The sequence below is a fragment of the Phacochoerus africanus genome, chromosome 5 (genome assembly GCF_016906955.1).
Source record: "Phacochoerus africanus isolate WHEZ1 chromosome 5, ROS_Pafr_v1, whole genome shotgun sequence".
Classification (NCBI taxonomy): Eukaryota; Metazoa; Chordata; class Mammalia; order Artiodactyla; family Suidae; genus Phacochoerus; species Phacochoerus africanus.
Window position 1 is genome coordinate 73,189,167 of NC_062548.1, and position 12,259 is coordinate 73,201,425.

Sequence of the window (12,259 nt, forward strand, 5' to 3'; positions counted from 1 at the left end):
GGCATATGGAAGTTCCCAGGCTAGGGGTCAAAAAGGAGCTACAGCTGCCAGCCTACGCCACAGCCACACCAATAGGGCATCTGAGCCACATCTGCGACCTACATCACAGCTCATGACAATGCCAGATCCTTAACACACTGAGTGAGGCCAGGGATCAAACCTGCATCCTTGTGGATACTAATTGGACTCTTAACCTGCTGAGCCACAACGGGAATTCCTGGACTGATTTTAGACCCCGTGATGTTTAATAGAGGATCCGTGATAATCTTCAGTCCTTCCATCACCAATTTGCAAACATTTGGTTATCTTGCCCAGTGAGGGCACTGGGGAATGAAGTGACCATCTACCTGATGGGCAGCAGAAATGTCTTACACACTGAGCTCTGTGGATTCTAAATTCCCAAGCCCCAAATGTTTTTCCTTCTGTTTCCTTTTTTGCTGGCACCTCGCCACAGTTCTTCAGGACTGTGGACTTCTGCATTCTGTCTCAGAGGAACTCCTTACCATGTCAGAAGCACCCCTTCTGATCCCCATGTTGTTCTCATGGTCTCAGCCTCAAATTATATAGGAAGACTCTGAAGTCCCGCGTGTGTGTGTGTGTGTGTGTGTGTGTGTGTGTGTGTCTTTTTGCCTTTTCTAGGGCCGCTCCCACGGCACATGGAGGTTCCCAGGCTAGGGGTCTAATCGGAGTTGTAGCCACCGGCCTACACCAGAGCCACAGCAATGCGGGATCCGAGCCTCCGAGCCGCATCTGCAACCTACACCACAGCTCGAGGCAACGCCGGATCCTTGACCCACTGAGCGAGGCCAGGGATCGAACCCGCAACCTCATGGTTCCTAGTAGGATTCATTAACCACTGTGCCACAACAGGAACTCCGGAAGACTCTGACATCCTTATGTTCCTAGGACTGTGACTGATTTAACAGGTGGTAGAAAGCTGACACTAGAGGCCCCTTTTTGCCGCTTTACTGTGTCAATAATATTTGAAAAGGGTCTTTCCCAGACAACCAAGAAAGATTTGCACTGATTAATCTAGAATTGTAGATCACAGCCCACAACTGGTCAGAATGTGATATCATGGGCCTTTGGAATTTTCTAAGAAAACTTCTTCAGCTTGCACTTGACAGGACTGCCGACAATTCCCTGGGCTTGATAGTGAGGTGACTTATAGTCAGTCACTGATAACTACAGATTATCTAAGATAGGCTAGTTCTCCTGTTTGATGTGGTTTTCACACTCATTAGGGCAAAAGGGAAGTTTTAAGCCATCTTATATGTGTGTTATTACTGACTATAACTTAGTCTTTTAAGACTTTATTTCTCTTGGAGTTCCCATTGTGATTCAGTGGGTTAAGAACCCGACATAATGTCCAGGAAGATGCAGGTTCGATCCCTGCCCTTGATCAGTGGGTTTAGGATCCAGCGTTGCTGCAAGCTGCAGTGTAGACTGCGTATGTGGCTCAGATCTGGCATTGCTGTGGCTGTGTTGAAGCCCAGCAGCTGCAGCTCTGATTTGACCCCTGGCTCAGGAATTTCCATATGCCGCAGGTGCAGCCGTAAAAAGAAAAAAACGAAAAGAGAAAAAGTTAGATGAGATTCCCACTAAGCAATCAGCACTTAGCTGTCACAGGTTATGGTTACTTCATACACTTCTGTTCTTTTGTTGTTGTTCTTTTTTTTCTTTTTTGTCTTTTTAGGGCCGCAATCGCAGCATATGGAGGTTCCTAGGCCAGGGGTCGAATCAGAGCTATAGCTGCTGGCCCTCGCCACAGCCACAGCAATGACATACACCATGAGCCGCATCTTTGACATACGCCATGGCTCACAGCAACGCTGGATCATTAACCCACTGAGCGAGGCCAGGGATCAAATCCACATCCTCATGGATACTAGTCAGATTCGTTTCCGCTGAGCCACAAAGGGAATTCCAATACACTTCTGTGTTGCTTCTTTACCAGATTGTATATGATGCATGTGTTTTGTTCCTCATCAGGTACCTCCCTCCCAGCTCATGAGCACATCAGCTCATCAAAGCTCCCCAGCCCGGTGCCCGCTGAGCAGTGTGGTGTAGGTGGCCCCAGCTAGGGCTGGAGGTGGGCAGGGACTGGCAGGAATGAGCAGTGTGTGTTCCAGAAGGGATAACTTCAGCCAGACCACATGGTTTCTGCAGGCGCTAAAGCGGGGGACCAGGCTGGGAGCTCAGCTCTCCCCTGGGCTAGCTACTCCAGCGAGAGAAAGGGCAGGAGGGACCCAGCGAGCATCACCTTCCCCACCTTCCTTCTCTAGATCTGTTCACAGACGCTTCATTCCTCCAAACATCCTGCTCTTTTCTCCACTTGGAGAAAGCTGAAGCTGGCCGGGCTGCCTCTGGAGGTTGGCAGGCACTGTCGTCCAGAACAGGGTGGCCGACCGCCTGCTTGGGCAGAGGCCCAGGCCACAGCTCTGTTTCCCTCTCTCATTTCAGTACATCCCACTGCCAGTGCTGTATGGGGTCTTCCTCTACATGGGTGTGGCCTCCCTGAATGGCATCCAGGTAAGGCTCTCCCCTTGGGTCCTCTGATCCTCATTTTACAGGTGAGGAAACAGGCTCGGCATTCAAAACCCAGATGGGAGGGAATTCCCATTGTGGCTCATCATGGGTTCGATCCCTGGCCTTGCTCAGTTTAGGATCTGGCGTTGCCGTGTGCTGTGGTGTAGGTCACAGACATTGCTCAGATGCCGTATTGCTGTGGCTGTGGCCTAGGCCATCAGCTGTAGCTCCATTTCCACCCCTAGCCTGGGAACTTCCATATGCTGCAGATGCAGCCCTAAAAAGACAAAACAAATAAACAACCAAACAAACAGGGGAGTTCCCGTCATGGCTCAGTGGTTAACAAATCCGACTGAGAACCATGGAGTTGCAGGTTCGATCCCTGGCCTTGCTCACTGGGTTGAGGATCCAGTATTGCCGTGAGCTGTGGTGTAGGTTGCAGACGTGGCTTGGATCTGAGGTGGCTGTGGCTGTGGCATAGGCCAGTGGCTGCAGCTCCGATTGGACCCCTAGCCTGGGAATCTCCATATGCCACAAGAGCAGCCCCAGAAAAGGCAAAAAGACAAAAAACAACAAAAACAACAACAACAAAACAGATGGGGCTGACTCCTGTGAGCATTATACCACACCTCCCTCTTCTCTAAGGCAATTTGCACAGAAGAAAACATTGTTTTGTTCTGTGTGTACCAGGATCAACAGATGTCTTGGATATAGCTTGTGCTGCTGTTGAGTTGCATTTTCCTTGAATGTGTACAGAACTCAATGGGCCAACTCCAGGGCTGTACCCCTCACCCAGGGCTCAGTCCCAGCCCCCATAACATCTCGCTATATGTCCTCCTAGACCTCCAATCCCCCTCCTTTGCATCCTTAAGGCCTAGCCAGGGGTTCCCCTCTATGAGACCCTACTGTAGCACCCACTCCACCAGTCCCAAGGCCCCAGCAGGGCCGCCAGAGTCCCCTTGGCCTGACTGAGTCTTGCACTGTCCTCGCCAGTTCTGGGATCGCTGCAAACTCTTCCTGATGCCGGCCAAGCACCAACCGGACCATGCCTTCCTGCGGCACGTGCCCCTGCGCCGGATCCACCTCTTCACCCTGGTGCAGATACTCTGCTTGGCTGTGCTCTGGATCCTCAAGTCCACGGTGGCTGCCATCATCTTCCCAGTCATGGTAAGACATGTGGGTTTCCCCCTCCTGCTCGGCAGGTTCAGCCTGGGAAGGTGTCCATGGGGAGATCCACCCTAGCCTTCTCCTCTGCAACAGCCCCACTCGCTCGGGGTCACAAGGCAGGCACAGATGGAGTTTTGGGTTGTGACTCCAGGCAAGATGAGGCGGGGGAGGGGGGATATGGGTGGGGGGTGCGGGAAGGTCTGTGCACTGGGTGGACGTTGCAGTGACATCTGACACGCCCGTTGCCACACGGCTCAGGAGAGGGTGGCTCAGTGAGAACGCAAAAGCTGCCCAGCCTCCTCAATTCTGGGGCACAAGGCAATGCTGGACAAATCGAACAAGACCGGGTACCCCATTGCCAAAATTCAAACCAAGGGCAGAATGAGATCTGCACTAAACATAAATCTCTTCACCCTTCAAAATAACAGAATTTGGAGTGATAAATGGGGGGATAGGGTGGGAGGCAGTAGAAACAGAGATTTAGAACTTGAGTCCAATGTCATGAACATGACGTGGTTTGGAGAAGCCAGGGGGAGCACGTGGAAGTTCTTTGAAATTGTGCATAAGTTTGAAATTACTCCAAAATAAAAAGTGGAAAGAAGAAAAGAAACAACATACTACATCTGGCCTCTAGATTGGGGGATCGGGGGATGACTGTGGCCTCTGCCCCTGCTGGGGAGTGGGGAATCGGGGAGTGAGGGCACTGTGGGCTAAGGCTTGGGGGAATCTCTAGGTGCAGAGCTGGATTAGGGACCAAGGTGAGGACACAGAAGCAGGATGTGAAATATACCTCCCCAGTAGTCAGTGATTCTTGACCCTGGCTGCTCCTAAGTGGGAACTTTTAATTTTTTTTTCTTTATTTTTATTTTTTTATTTTTTTGTCTTTTTGCCATTTCTTGGGCCACTCCTGTGGCATATGGAGGTTCCCAGGCTAGGAGTCGAATTGGAGTTGTAGCCGCCGGCCTGTGCCAGAGCCACAGCAACGCGGGATCCGAGCCATGTCTACAACCTACACTACAGCTCGGATCCTTAACCCATTGAGCAAGGCCAGGGATGGAACCCTCAACTTCATGGTTCCTAGTCGGATTCATTAACCACTGCGCCACGATGGGAACTCCCCAAGTGGGAACTTTTTAAAACTACATCTGCCCAGGTCACAACCCAGATAAATTAAATCAGAATCTCTTGGAAAAAAAAACCTAGGCACTGGTATTTGTAATAAGTGCTACAGGTAAGCACAAACATGCAGCCAAGGTGGAAAACCACCCCTCTAGGGAAAATGAAATGGATCCTCCCCAACAGCGCCCTCGTGGGGGTTCAGATGGGATGAGGAGAAAGGACATGATGGGCATGTACTGAGTGCTGTTTTATTTAGTTCACCCCGACCCTAAAGTACTGCTGGTAACCCCATTTTATAGACTGTAAGACTGAGGCTCAGAGAGCCAAGATTCATACCTTCCCCCACACTGATATTTTCAAATTTACATGCAGTTAAGTTCACTCTGTGGGTCCTAAGAGTTTGACACATCACAGAGCAGTGATTCTATCACCATAGTCATGATACGGAAACAGTTCTATTACCTCTAAAATTCTGTTGTCCCTGTGTAGACAGCCCCTCTTCCCACCCTTGCCCCTAGCAACCACCATCTGTTTCCAGAGCCAGGCATTTGAAAACCCAGGTCTGTCCAACTCTCAACCTCTACTTGTTCCCAAGATTCAGGGTCAGTGACGAAGTAGGATTAAATCCAGCAGGATGATTTTCTCCCTGACTTCATTTAATGACCAGTTCTCAGTGGTAAAAAGAACAGTATTCATAACTAGCTACCTGGACCCATTGTGTTTATTAAAAGGTGTTTAATCTTCCCCAAAGAGCAAATGTTTTTCCTTTGTTTATCCTGACTAGAACAAAACTTTCCAGGCTTTCCTTTAAAAATTGCAGATATGGAGTTCCCATCGTGGCTCAGCAGTAACCATCCCAACTAGTAACAATGAGAATGTGGGTTCGATCCCTGGCCTCACTCAGTGGGTTAAGGATCCGGCATTGCTGTGAACTGTGGGGTAGGCTGGCAGCTCCAGCTCCGATTCAACTCCTAGCCTGGGAACTTACATATGCTGTGGGTGCTGCCCTAAAAACAACAAAACAACAACAACAACAAAATATTGCAGCTTTGTCAGTATATTTTATCCAGCTTCTCTCAGAAATAGGGGCAGGGGGACAGCTGCTCTCGAAGTGTGATCCCCAAATCAGCAGCATCAGCATCTCTGGGGAATCTCGTTAGTGATGTGAAGTCTCCAGCCCCAGGCCAGACCTGCTGGGTTGGAAAGTCACCCAGCACCTAGCAGTGTGTGGGCACCAACAGCCCTCCAGGTGATTCAATGCCAGCTCAAGTCTGAGAACCCCTAATTTAAAGAATAACTGTTGGAAGTCCCTGGTGGCGCTGTGGGTTAAGGATCCGGCAGTGGGTTGTCACTGCTGTGGCTTGGATCGCTGCTGTGGCAGAGGGTTGATCCCTCACCTAGGAACTTCTGCATGCCTCTGTCACAGCTTAAAAAAAAAAAAAAAAAAAAGAATAACCATAGTTCTCCAGCCCACGGTCCCCACCTCGGCTGTCACAGGCTCTGTCCCTCCATATCCCTAGGAGGCACTGCCACTAAACTGAAGAAAGGCCAAATGAGGGGGTCCAAGGTGGGTGGGATTTGAACAATGATTTGGGGGGAGACTTGGGATGGTTCCAAAGACACCAGGAAAAGTCCCTGAACACAGCTGACTGAAGGAGAAAAAAACTGCCCAGGTTCAAGGTCTTGAGCCCGGGGTGTTCTCTGACCTCTCATCGCAGATCCTGGGCCTCATCATCGTGCGAAGGCTTCTGGACCTCATCTTCTCCCAGCATGACCTGGCCTGGATTGACAACATCCTCCCAGAGAAGGAGAAGAAGGAGGTGGATAAGAAAAAGAAGAGAAGGAAAGGGGCCCAGGAGGACAGTGACGAGGAGGTGGGAAGGATGTGGGGGGAGGGGATCCGGAGACCCTCCCTCCACGGCTGCCCTGGCAGGGAGGGGTGGCTTCTCAGGTAGCCAGAGCCACTGCCTGGCCAGGCTTGGTCTGTGTGCCAAGGTCCTGTCTGTTTCCGTGACTACTCTCGGGGGGGCTGGGGGGGGGGGGACCCGGAGGGAATGGGCCCCCCTCCCCAGGGGCAAGCTGGCTGGCCACGCCCACTCCCCCCATTCCTGTGGATCCTCAGGCTTTACCAACAGCAGTGCAGGAGTTCCCATTGTGGCGCAGTATCCATGAGGATGAGGGTTCAATCCCTGGCTCTGCTCAGTGGGTCGGGGATCCGACGTTGCCATGAGCTGTGGTGTAGGTCACAGATGCGGCTCAGATCCCGTGTTGCAGTGGCTGTGCTGTAGGCCGGCAGCTATAGCTCTGAATCCACCCCAAGCCTGGGAACTTCCAGGTGTTGTGGGTGTGGCCCTAAAAAGCAAAACAACAACAACAAAAATGAAAAACAAACAAACAAAAAAAACCCCAGCAGTGCAGGTCCCTGGGGAAACAGGACAGAAAGCTTGGCCCTATCCCAGAGGAGTGAGGAGGACGGACCCCAAGAATGGAGCAGGCCTCGGGGGAAGGGTCCATCGGGGACTCCCTAGTAGACTGGACTCCTGGACAAGCGGGAGAACTGGGGGACGGGGTTTGCTTGGGCCTGCCCCTAGGGTACTGGGGGGGGGGTGAGGGGAGGGGCAGGTGCTCGCTGAGAGGAGAGTGACCACATTCCCCAGGTGCCCAGGACCACACAGCTGTTGCGCCTGCCCCCCTCTTCTCCCACGCTTCCTCACATCTCAACCCCCAAAACATTCAGGGAGTCAACAGACAAGAAGCCAGTCCAGAGCTTCGAGTAACTCACAAAACATTAGGCAGAAAGCTTGTCTAGTTCAAGTGCTCATTACAGACGAGAAAACTGTCCCGCAAAAGGGAAATGACTCTGTCAAGACAGATATATAGCGAAACGTCTAGGAGGGAATTCAGACAACCCTGCCTGACTTTGAAGCTGATCATTTCCCATATATGGCCCATGCCACCCCTCACACCACGCCTGGCTCCCTCCCATTCTCCCCATTTGACCCCAACCCGCATCCCTGCCTTCACCTTGACCTGTTTTCCTAGCAATCTTGCCTGTTGAGATCAAAGCTGCTCATAGGTAAACCCTTGCTGATTCATTGGTGACGATTAAAACCATTTTCTGATGACAGTGACAGACCCAAACTCGCCTGGGGTTGTCTGGTTTTAACTTTTTTCCTTTAAAAAAAATCGAAGTATAGATGAGTTATAATCCCTTGGTCCTTAATTGGTGTCTTCTTCCACGAAGGTCAGAGGCCCATCATCCTCCTTCACATTTTTTTTTTCGTTGATAATTTAGATGATTTGCAAAGGCAGGTTCTGAGAAAAAAAGAACCTGAGAGGGAAGTGTCTTTTAAAGTCAAATACAGAGTTCCCGTTGTGGTGCAGTGGAAACGAATCCGACTAGGAACCATGAGGTTTCGGGTTCGATCCCTGGCCTCACTGAGTGGGTTAAGGCCCCCCGTTGCCATGAGCTATGGTGTAGGTCACAGAGGCGGGTTGGATCCTGCGTTGCTGAGGCTGTGGTGTAGGCCAGCAGCTATAGCTTGGACTGGACTCCTAGCCTGGGAGCCTCCATGTGCCGTGAGTGTGGCCCTAAAAAAGCAAAAAATACATAGAAATAAAAATTTTAAAAAAAATAAAAGTCAAATACTTATTCTTTCATTGATTCATTCAATAGATATTTGAGTGACTACCATGTGCCAAGAACTATATTCAAGGGTGGGGAAAAGCGTCTCTGGATTATGTAACATGTTCAATGAAAAAATGGTATTTGATTTCCATAAATTCATTTTAGCTGTCTTCACACAGCTAATGTGCGAGGTGCACTTCCTAGGGACTGGTTACCATGACAGCTGAAACTGTACTGATGAGTAATATTCCTGAAAGAGCTATGTCCTTTCTAGTGTCCCCAGTGGGCCCCCGGGTATTTGCAGCGCCCGCTGTTTAGTCCGGATGTGAAGAGGCTGTAGTTTGCCCACTGTAAATGCATGTATTTTCCATCATGGCAAGAAAAGCCAACACTGTTTCATTGGTGGTGTTTATCAGTTTTTCCCACTGTTTCTCTCCAGCCCCGGTTCCCTCCTCCCTCAGTTATAAAGATTCCCATGGAAAGTATCCAATCAGACCCCCAAAACGGTATCCACTGCATCACCAGTAAGTAAAACACACGGTGTCTCTTCCTCTCTACTTCTTCCTCCACTTTTTCCTCAAGGAACTTTCATCTTTCACTTAGAGCTAATGGTCTTAGATCCGAAAGGACGCCGGTGCTGGGCAGAGCTCAAAGAGAACTGGGCCACAGGGACTGGAACTCCAACCAGATGGAAGCCCCAAGTTAAACCCCATAGACCTCAGTGATCAATCTTCACTTTCGTTAAGGCGAACCCCTCTTCTCTTCCTTCCCCCTGGTGTCCCTAAATGCCTGAGGCTCCGCCTGGCCGCCTGGCCCTCTCCTGCATTGTTTCAGACTGCCCCGATTCAAACACAACACAAGGCTGAGCTCTCTTGTTTGCCAGTGGTGGCTGAAATGATGGCGAGCTCAAATCTAGGCTGAGTCGTCCCCTTTAGGAAAACAAGTGGCATCACCCTGGGATTAGCAATCAGCGAGGTCCTCGTGGTTGGACTGTGGATTCCGTATGAATCAGGAGGTCCTCCCCATGGTGAAAGGGAGGCTGCCTGGGAAGGATCAGATGTGGCTCATGAAGATCCTGGGGGATTTTACGGCCGCCTTTGCCCCCTCCCAGCCTCAGCTATTGGTGGGCAGTCTTGCCATCAAGAGAGCACAGCCTGTCCTGGGCGGGGTCTGAGAGATCCCAACCTGAGTCTTGGCCCTGGTGCTCCTAACACAGGGCTGCCACATTCCTCGAAGACCCAGGGCAGAGGCCCAGCTAGCTCTCAAGGGCCCTCCAGGGAAGGGCTTCCCATCACATTCCCCATCAGAAGTACCTCCCCTTTTTCCGAGTTTCTCCAGTTTCTTCCTTCCGCCTGCCCATGTGTGTACTCCCGGCTCCTTTCCTCAGTCTTTCCTGGCCCTCCCCAGGCTCCGACCCACCTCTGGGTGACAGATTAAGTAACCCAGAAGCCACCCATCTCTGTGTGGCCCCTGCATCCCCCTGATGTAGTCCTGGCCATGGGCTTAAGAAGAGAAAGGAGAAGGAGTGAGTGAGGAAGCACTGGAGGAAGAGGGTACCCCTGACCTGCGCCTTATCTGATGTTTTAACTTTCCCGTCAGGAAAAAGATCTTCCAGTTGGAGTTACTCACTCTGATTCTTCCTTCAGTGATTCGGAACTCGACCGAAGGTAAGAGTCATGAGATAGATTCCTTGGGTGTTAAAATAGGAAACGAGGCAATGGCTGAGGAGGCAAAAGGCTTAGGATGGCCCAGGCTCGCCAGTGTCTGGGCCTTTGCTGGTCCACCACAGGAGACCAATGAGTGTCCTAATAAACTGGTCTTTTTACCAACATGGCATGACTATAACACACAAAGCTATTCAACTTTAGAAAAGGAAATGGTTACAAAATATTAAGTAGCATGAAAACTCTCAATATTGAAAAAAGAAAACAACAGAAAAAAACTAGACATGGGAGTTCCCATTCTGGCTCAGTGGGTTAAGAACCCGACATAATGTCCATAAGGATGTGGTTTGATCCCTGGTCTCACTCAGTGGTGGATGGATCCAGCGTTGCCATAAGCCATAGTGTAGGTTGCAGATGTGGCTTGGATCTGGGGTCCAATTCGACCCCTAACCCAGGAACTTCCATATGCCACAAGTGCAGCCATGAAAGAAAGAAAGGAAAAGAAAGAAACTAGACATGATTTAAGTATATATCATTGAAAGCCAGGATAAATGAACTTTAAGGATTAAACCACCAGGTACTCTAATACCCTGTGGAATAAAATAACATCATGGTTGGAATTCCCTTGTGATGCATCAGGTTAAGGATCCAACACTGTCACTGCAGTGGCTTGGGTGGCTGCTGTGGCCCAGGTTCAATCCCTGGCCCAGAACCTTCCACATGCTGTCAAGGGCATGGCCTCCCCCCACCAAAAAAAAAAAAATAATAATAACATGGTTAATTAGCAAAGGTCAGAAAGTGTATCAAGGCCAGCTAACTAAATAACAATGATCCAGGGGAGACCAAAAAAAGAGTCAAGAAAGGATTCAAGGGCCAGTTTCCAGGAACTCCCATGCCACCAATGTGATTCCTTGCTGTTCCTAATGAGAAGCCACCCTCAAAAGAGGTGGGGCTACCTGACGGCTGAAAACAAGCAGGGGCTCAAAAATGGAAAAGAGGAATTCAGAGGCCAGAAAGTCTGCCTCGATCATTCCTCGGGAAGACAGTGAGGACAGTTCCAGCAGGCCCCAAAACTGGACAGCAGGCACTCTGTGCCAGATCCAACAGTAAGAGTACAGGCTAGCCCAGGCCTAGAGCAGCTGCCTCCAGATGTAGGTGGCACTCACCCAAGAGATTTTAGGAAGCATGTTCGGGATCTTTTGAGTTATCACTCAAAACCTTTTTTGCCAGGATGATAAGAGATTTATCACCAGTATAAGACTCCCTAAGCAACAGGCCAAGAGTGTCCCATGTCCCTGCCTGCCTTCCCATCCCAGCTCCCCAGTCAGGGCTATTCCTAAACCCTGAATGCCATTATTCTTTTTTTTTTTTTTTTTTGTCTTTTTAGGGCCGCACCCGTAGCATATGGAGGTTCCCAGGCTAGGGGCTGAAATGGAGCTACAGCTGCCTACCTACACCACAGCCACAGCAACGCCAGATCCGAGCCTCGTCTGCGACCTACACCACAGCTCATGGCAACACCAGATCCTTAACTCACTGAGCGAAGCCAGGGATTGAATCTGCGTCCCCATGGATGCTAGTCAGATTCATTTCTGCTGAGCCACACTGGGAATTCCAACACTATTCTTTATATATAAATGTGTTAGGAGAAAAGTACTCTATCTTGATTTATTTTCATTCTGAAGTAGCCCACACAAAAGTAAATCTCTAATTGCTCCCTTTCAGTTAGTGGAGAGAGAATTTGGAACAAATACTGGACCAAGATAGGTCATTTCCAAAAGCCTGTTAAAGTGCACAAAGTATGGGACCAGGTCAGAACTGCAGACAATTTGGTCCCTGGCAATGACACTGCCCAGCTACACTTTGACCAAATCTGTGAAAGCAGATGGAAGCAATGACCACTAGATGGCAGGATTCCATTTCCGGGAAGAAGAAACTCAGCACCATAATCTAATTTGACTAAGTTTTTTTGGTTTGGTTTTTTTTTTTTTTTTTTTTTTGTCTTTTTGCCTTCTCTAGGGCCTCTCCCGCAGTATATGGAGGTTTCCAGGCTGGGGGTCCAATCGGAGCTGTAGCCACTGGCCTACGCCAGAGCCACAGCAACGTGGGATCTGAGCCGCGTCTGCAAACTACACCACAGCCCACGGCAACG

General features: G+C 50.0%; 1 protein-coding gene across 6 annotated transcripts in view; it reads left to right on the top strand.

The window, feature by feature from the left end:
- The window catches only part of SLC4A5 (solute carrier family 4 member 5), a 116,790-nt gene that overhangs the window by 101,478 nt on the left and 3,053 nt on the right, over positions 1-12,259 (top strand). For all 6 annotated transcript variants that reach the window (XM_047781736.1, XM_047781737.1, XM_047781740.1 and 3 more), the window contains 5 exons: positions 2,464-2,532; positions 3,523-3,696; positions 6,534-6,689; positions 8,883-8,967; positions 10,043-10,110. In XM_047781736.1, the coding sequence (XP_047637692.1) occupies positions 2,464-2,532; positions 3,523-3,696; positions 6,534-6,689; positions 8,883-8,967; positions 10,043-10,077 (519 nt within the window). In that variant the 3' untranslated portion in view covers positions 10,078-10,110. The remainder of the gene's footprint in view (positions 1-2,463; positions 2,533-3,522; positions 3,697-6,533; positions 6,690-8,882; positions 8,968-10,042; positions 10,111-12,259) is intronic.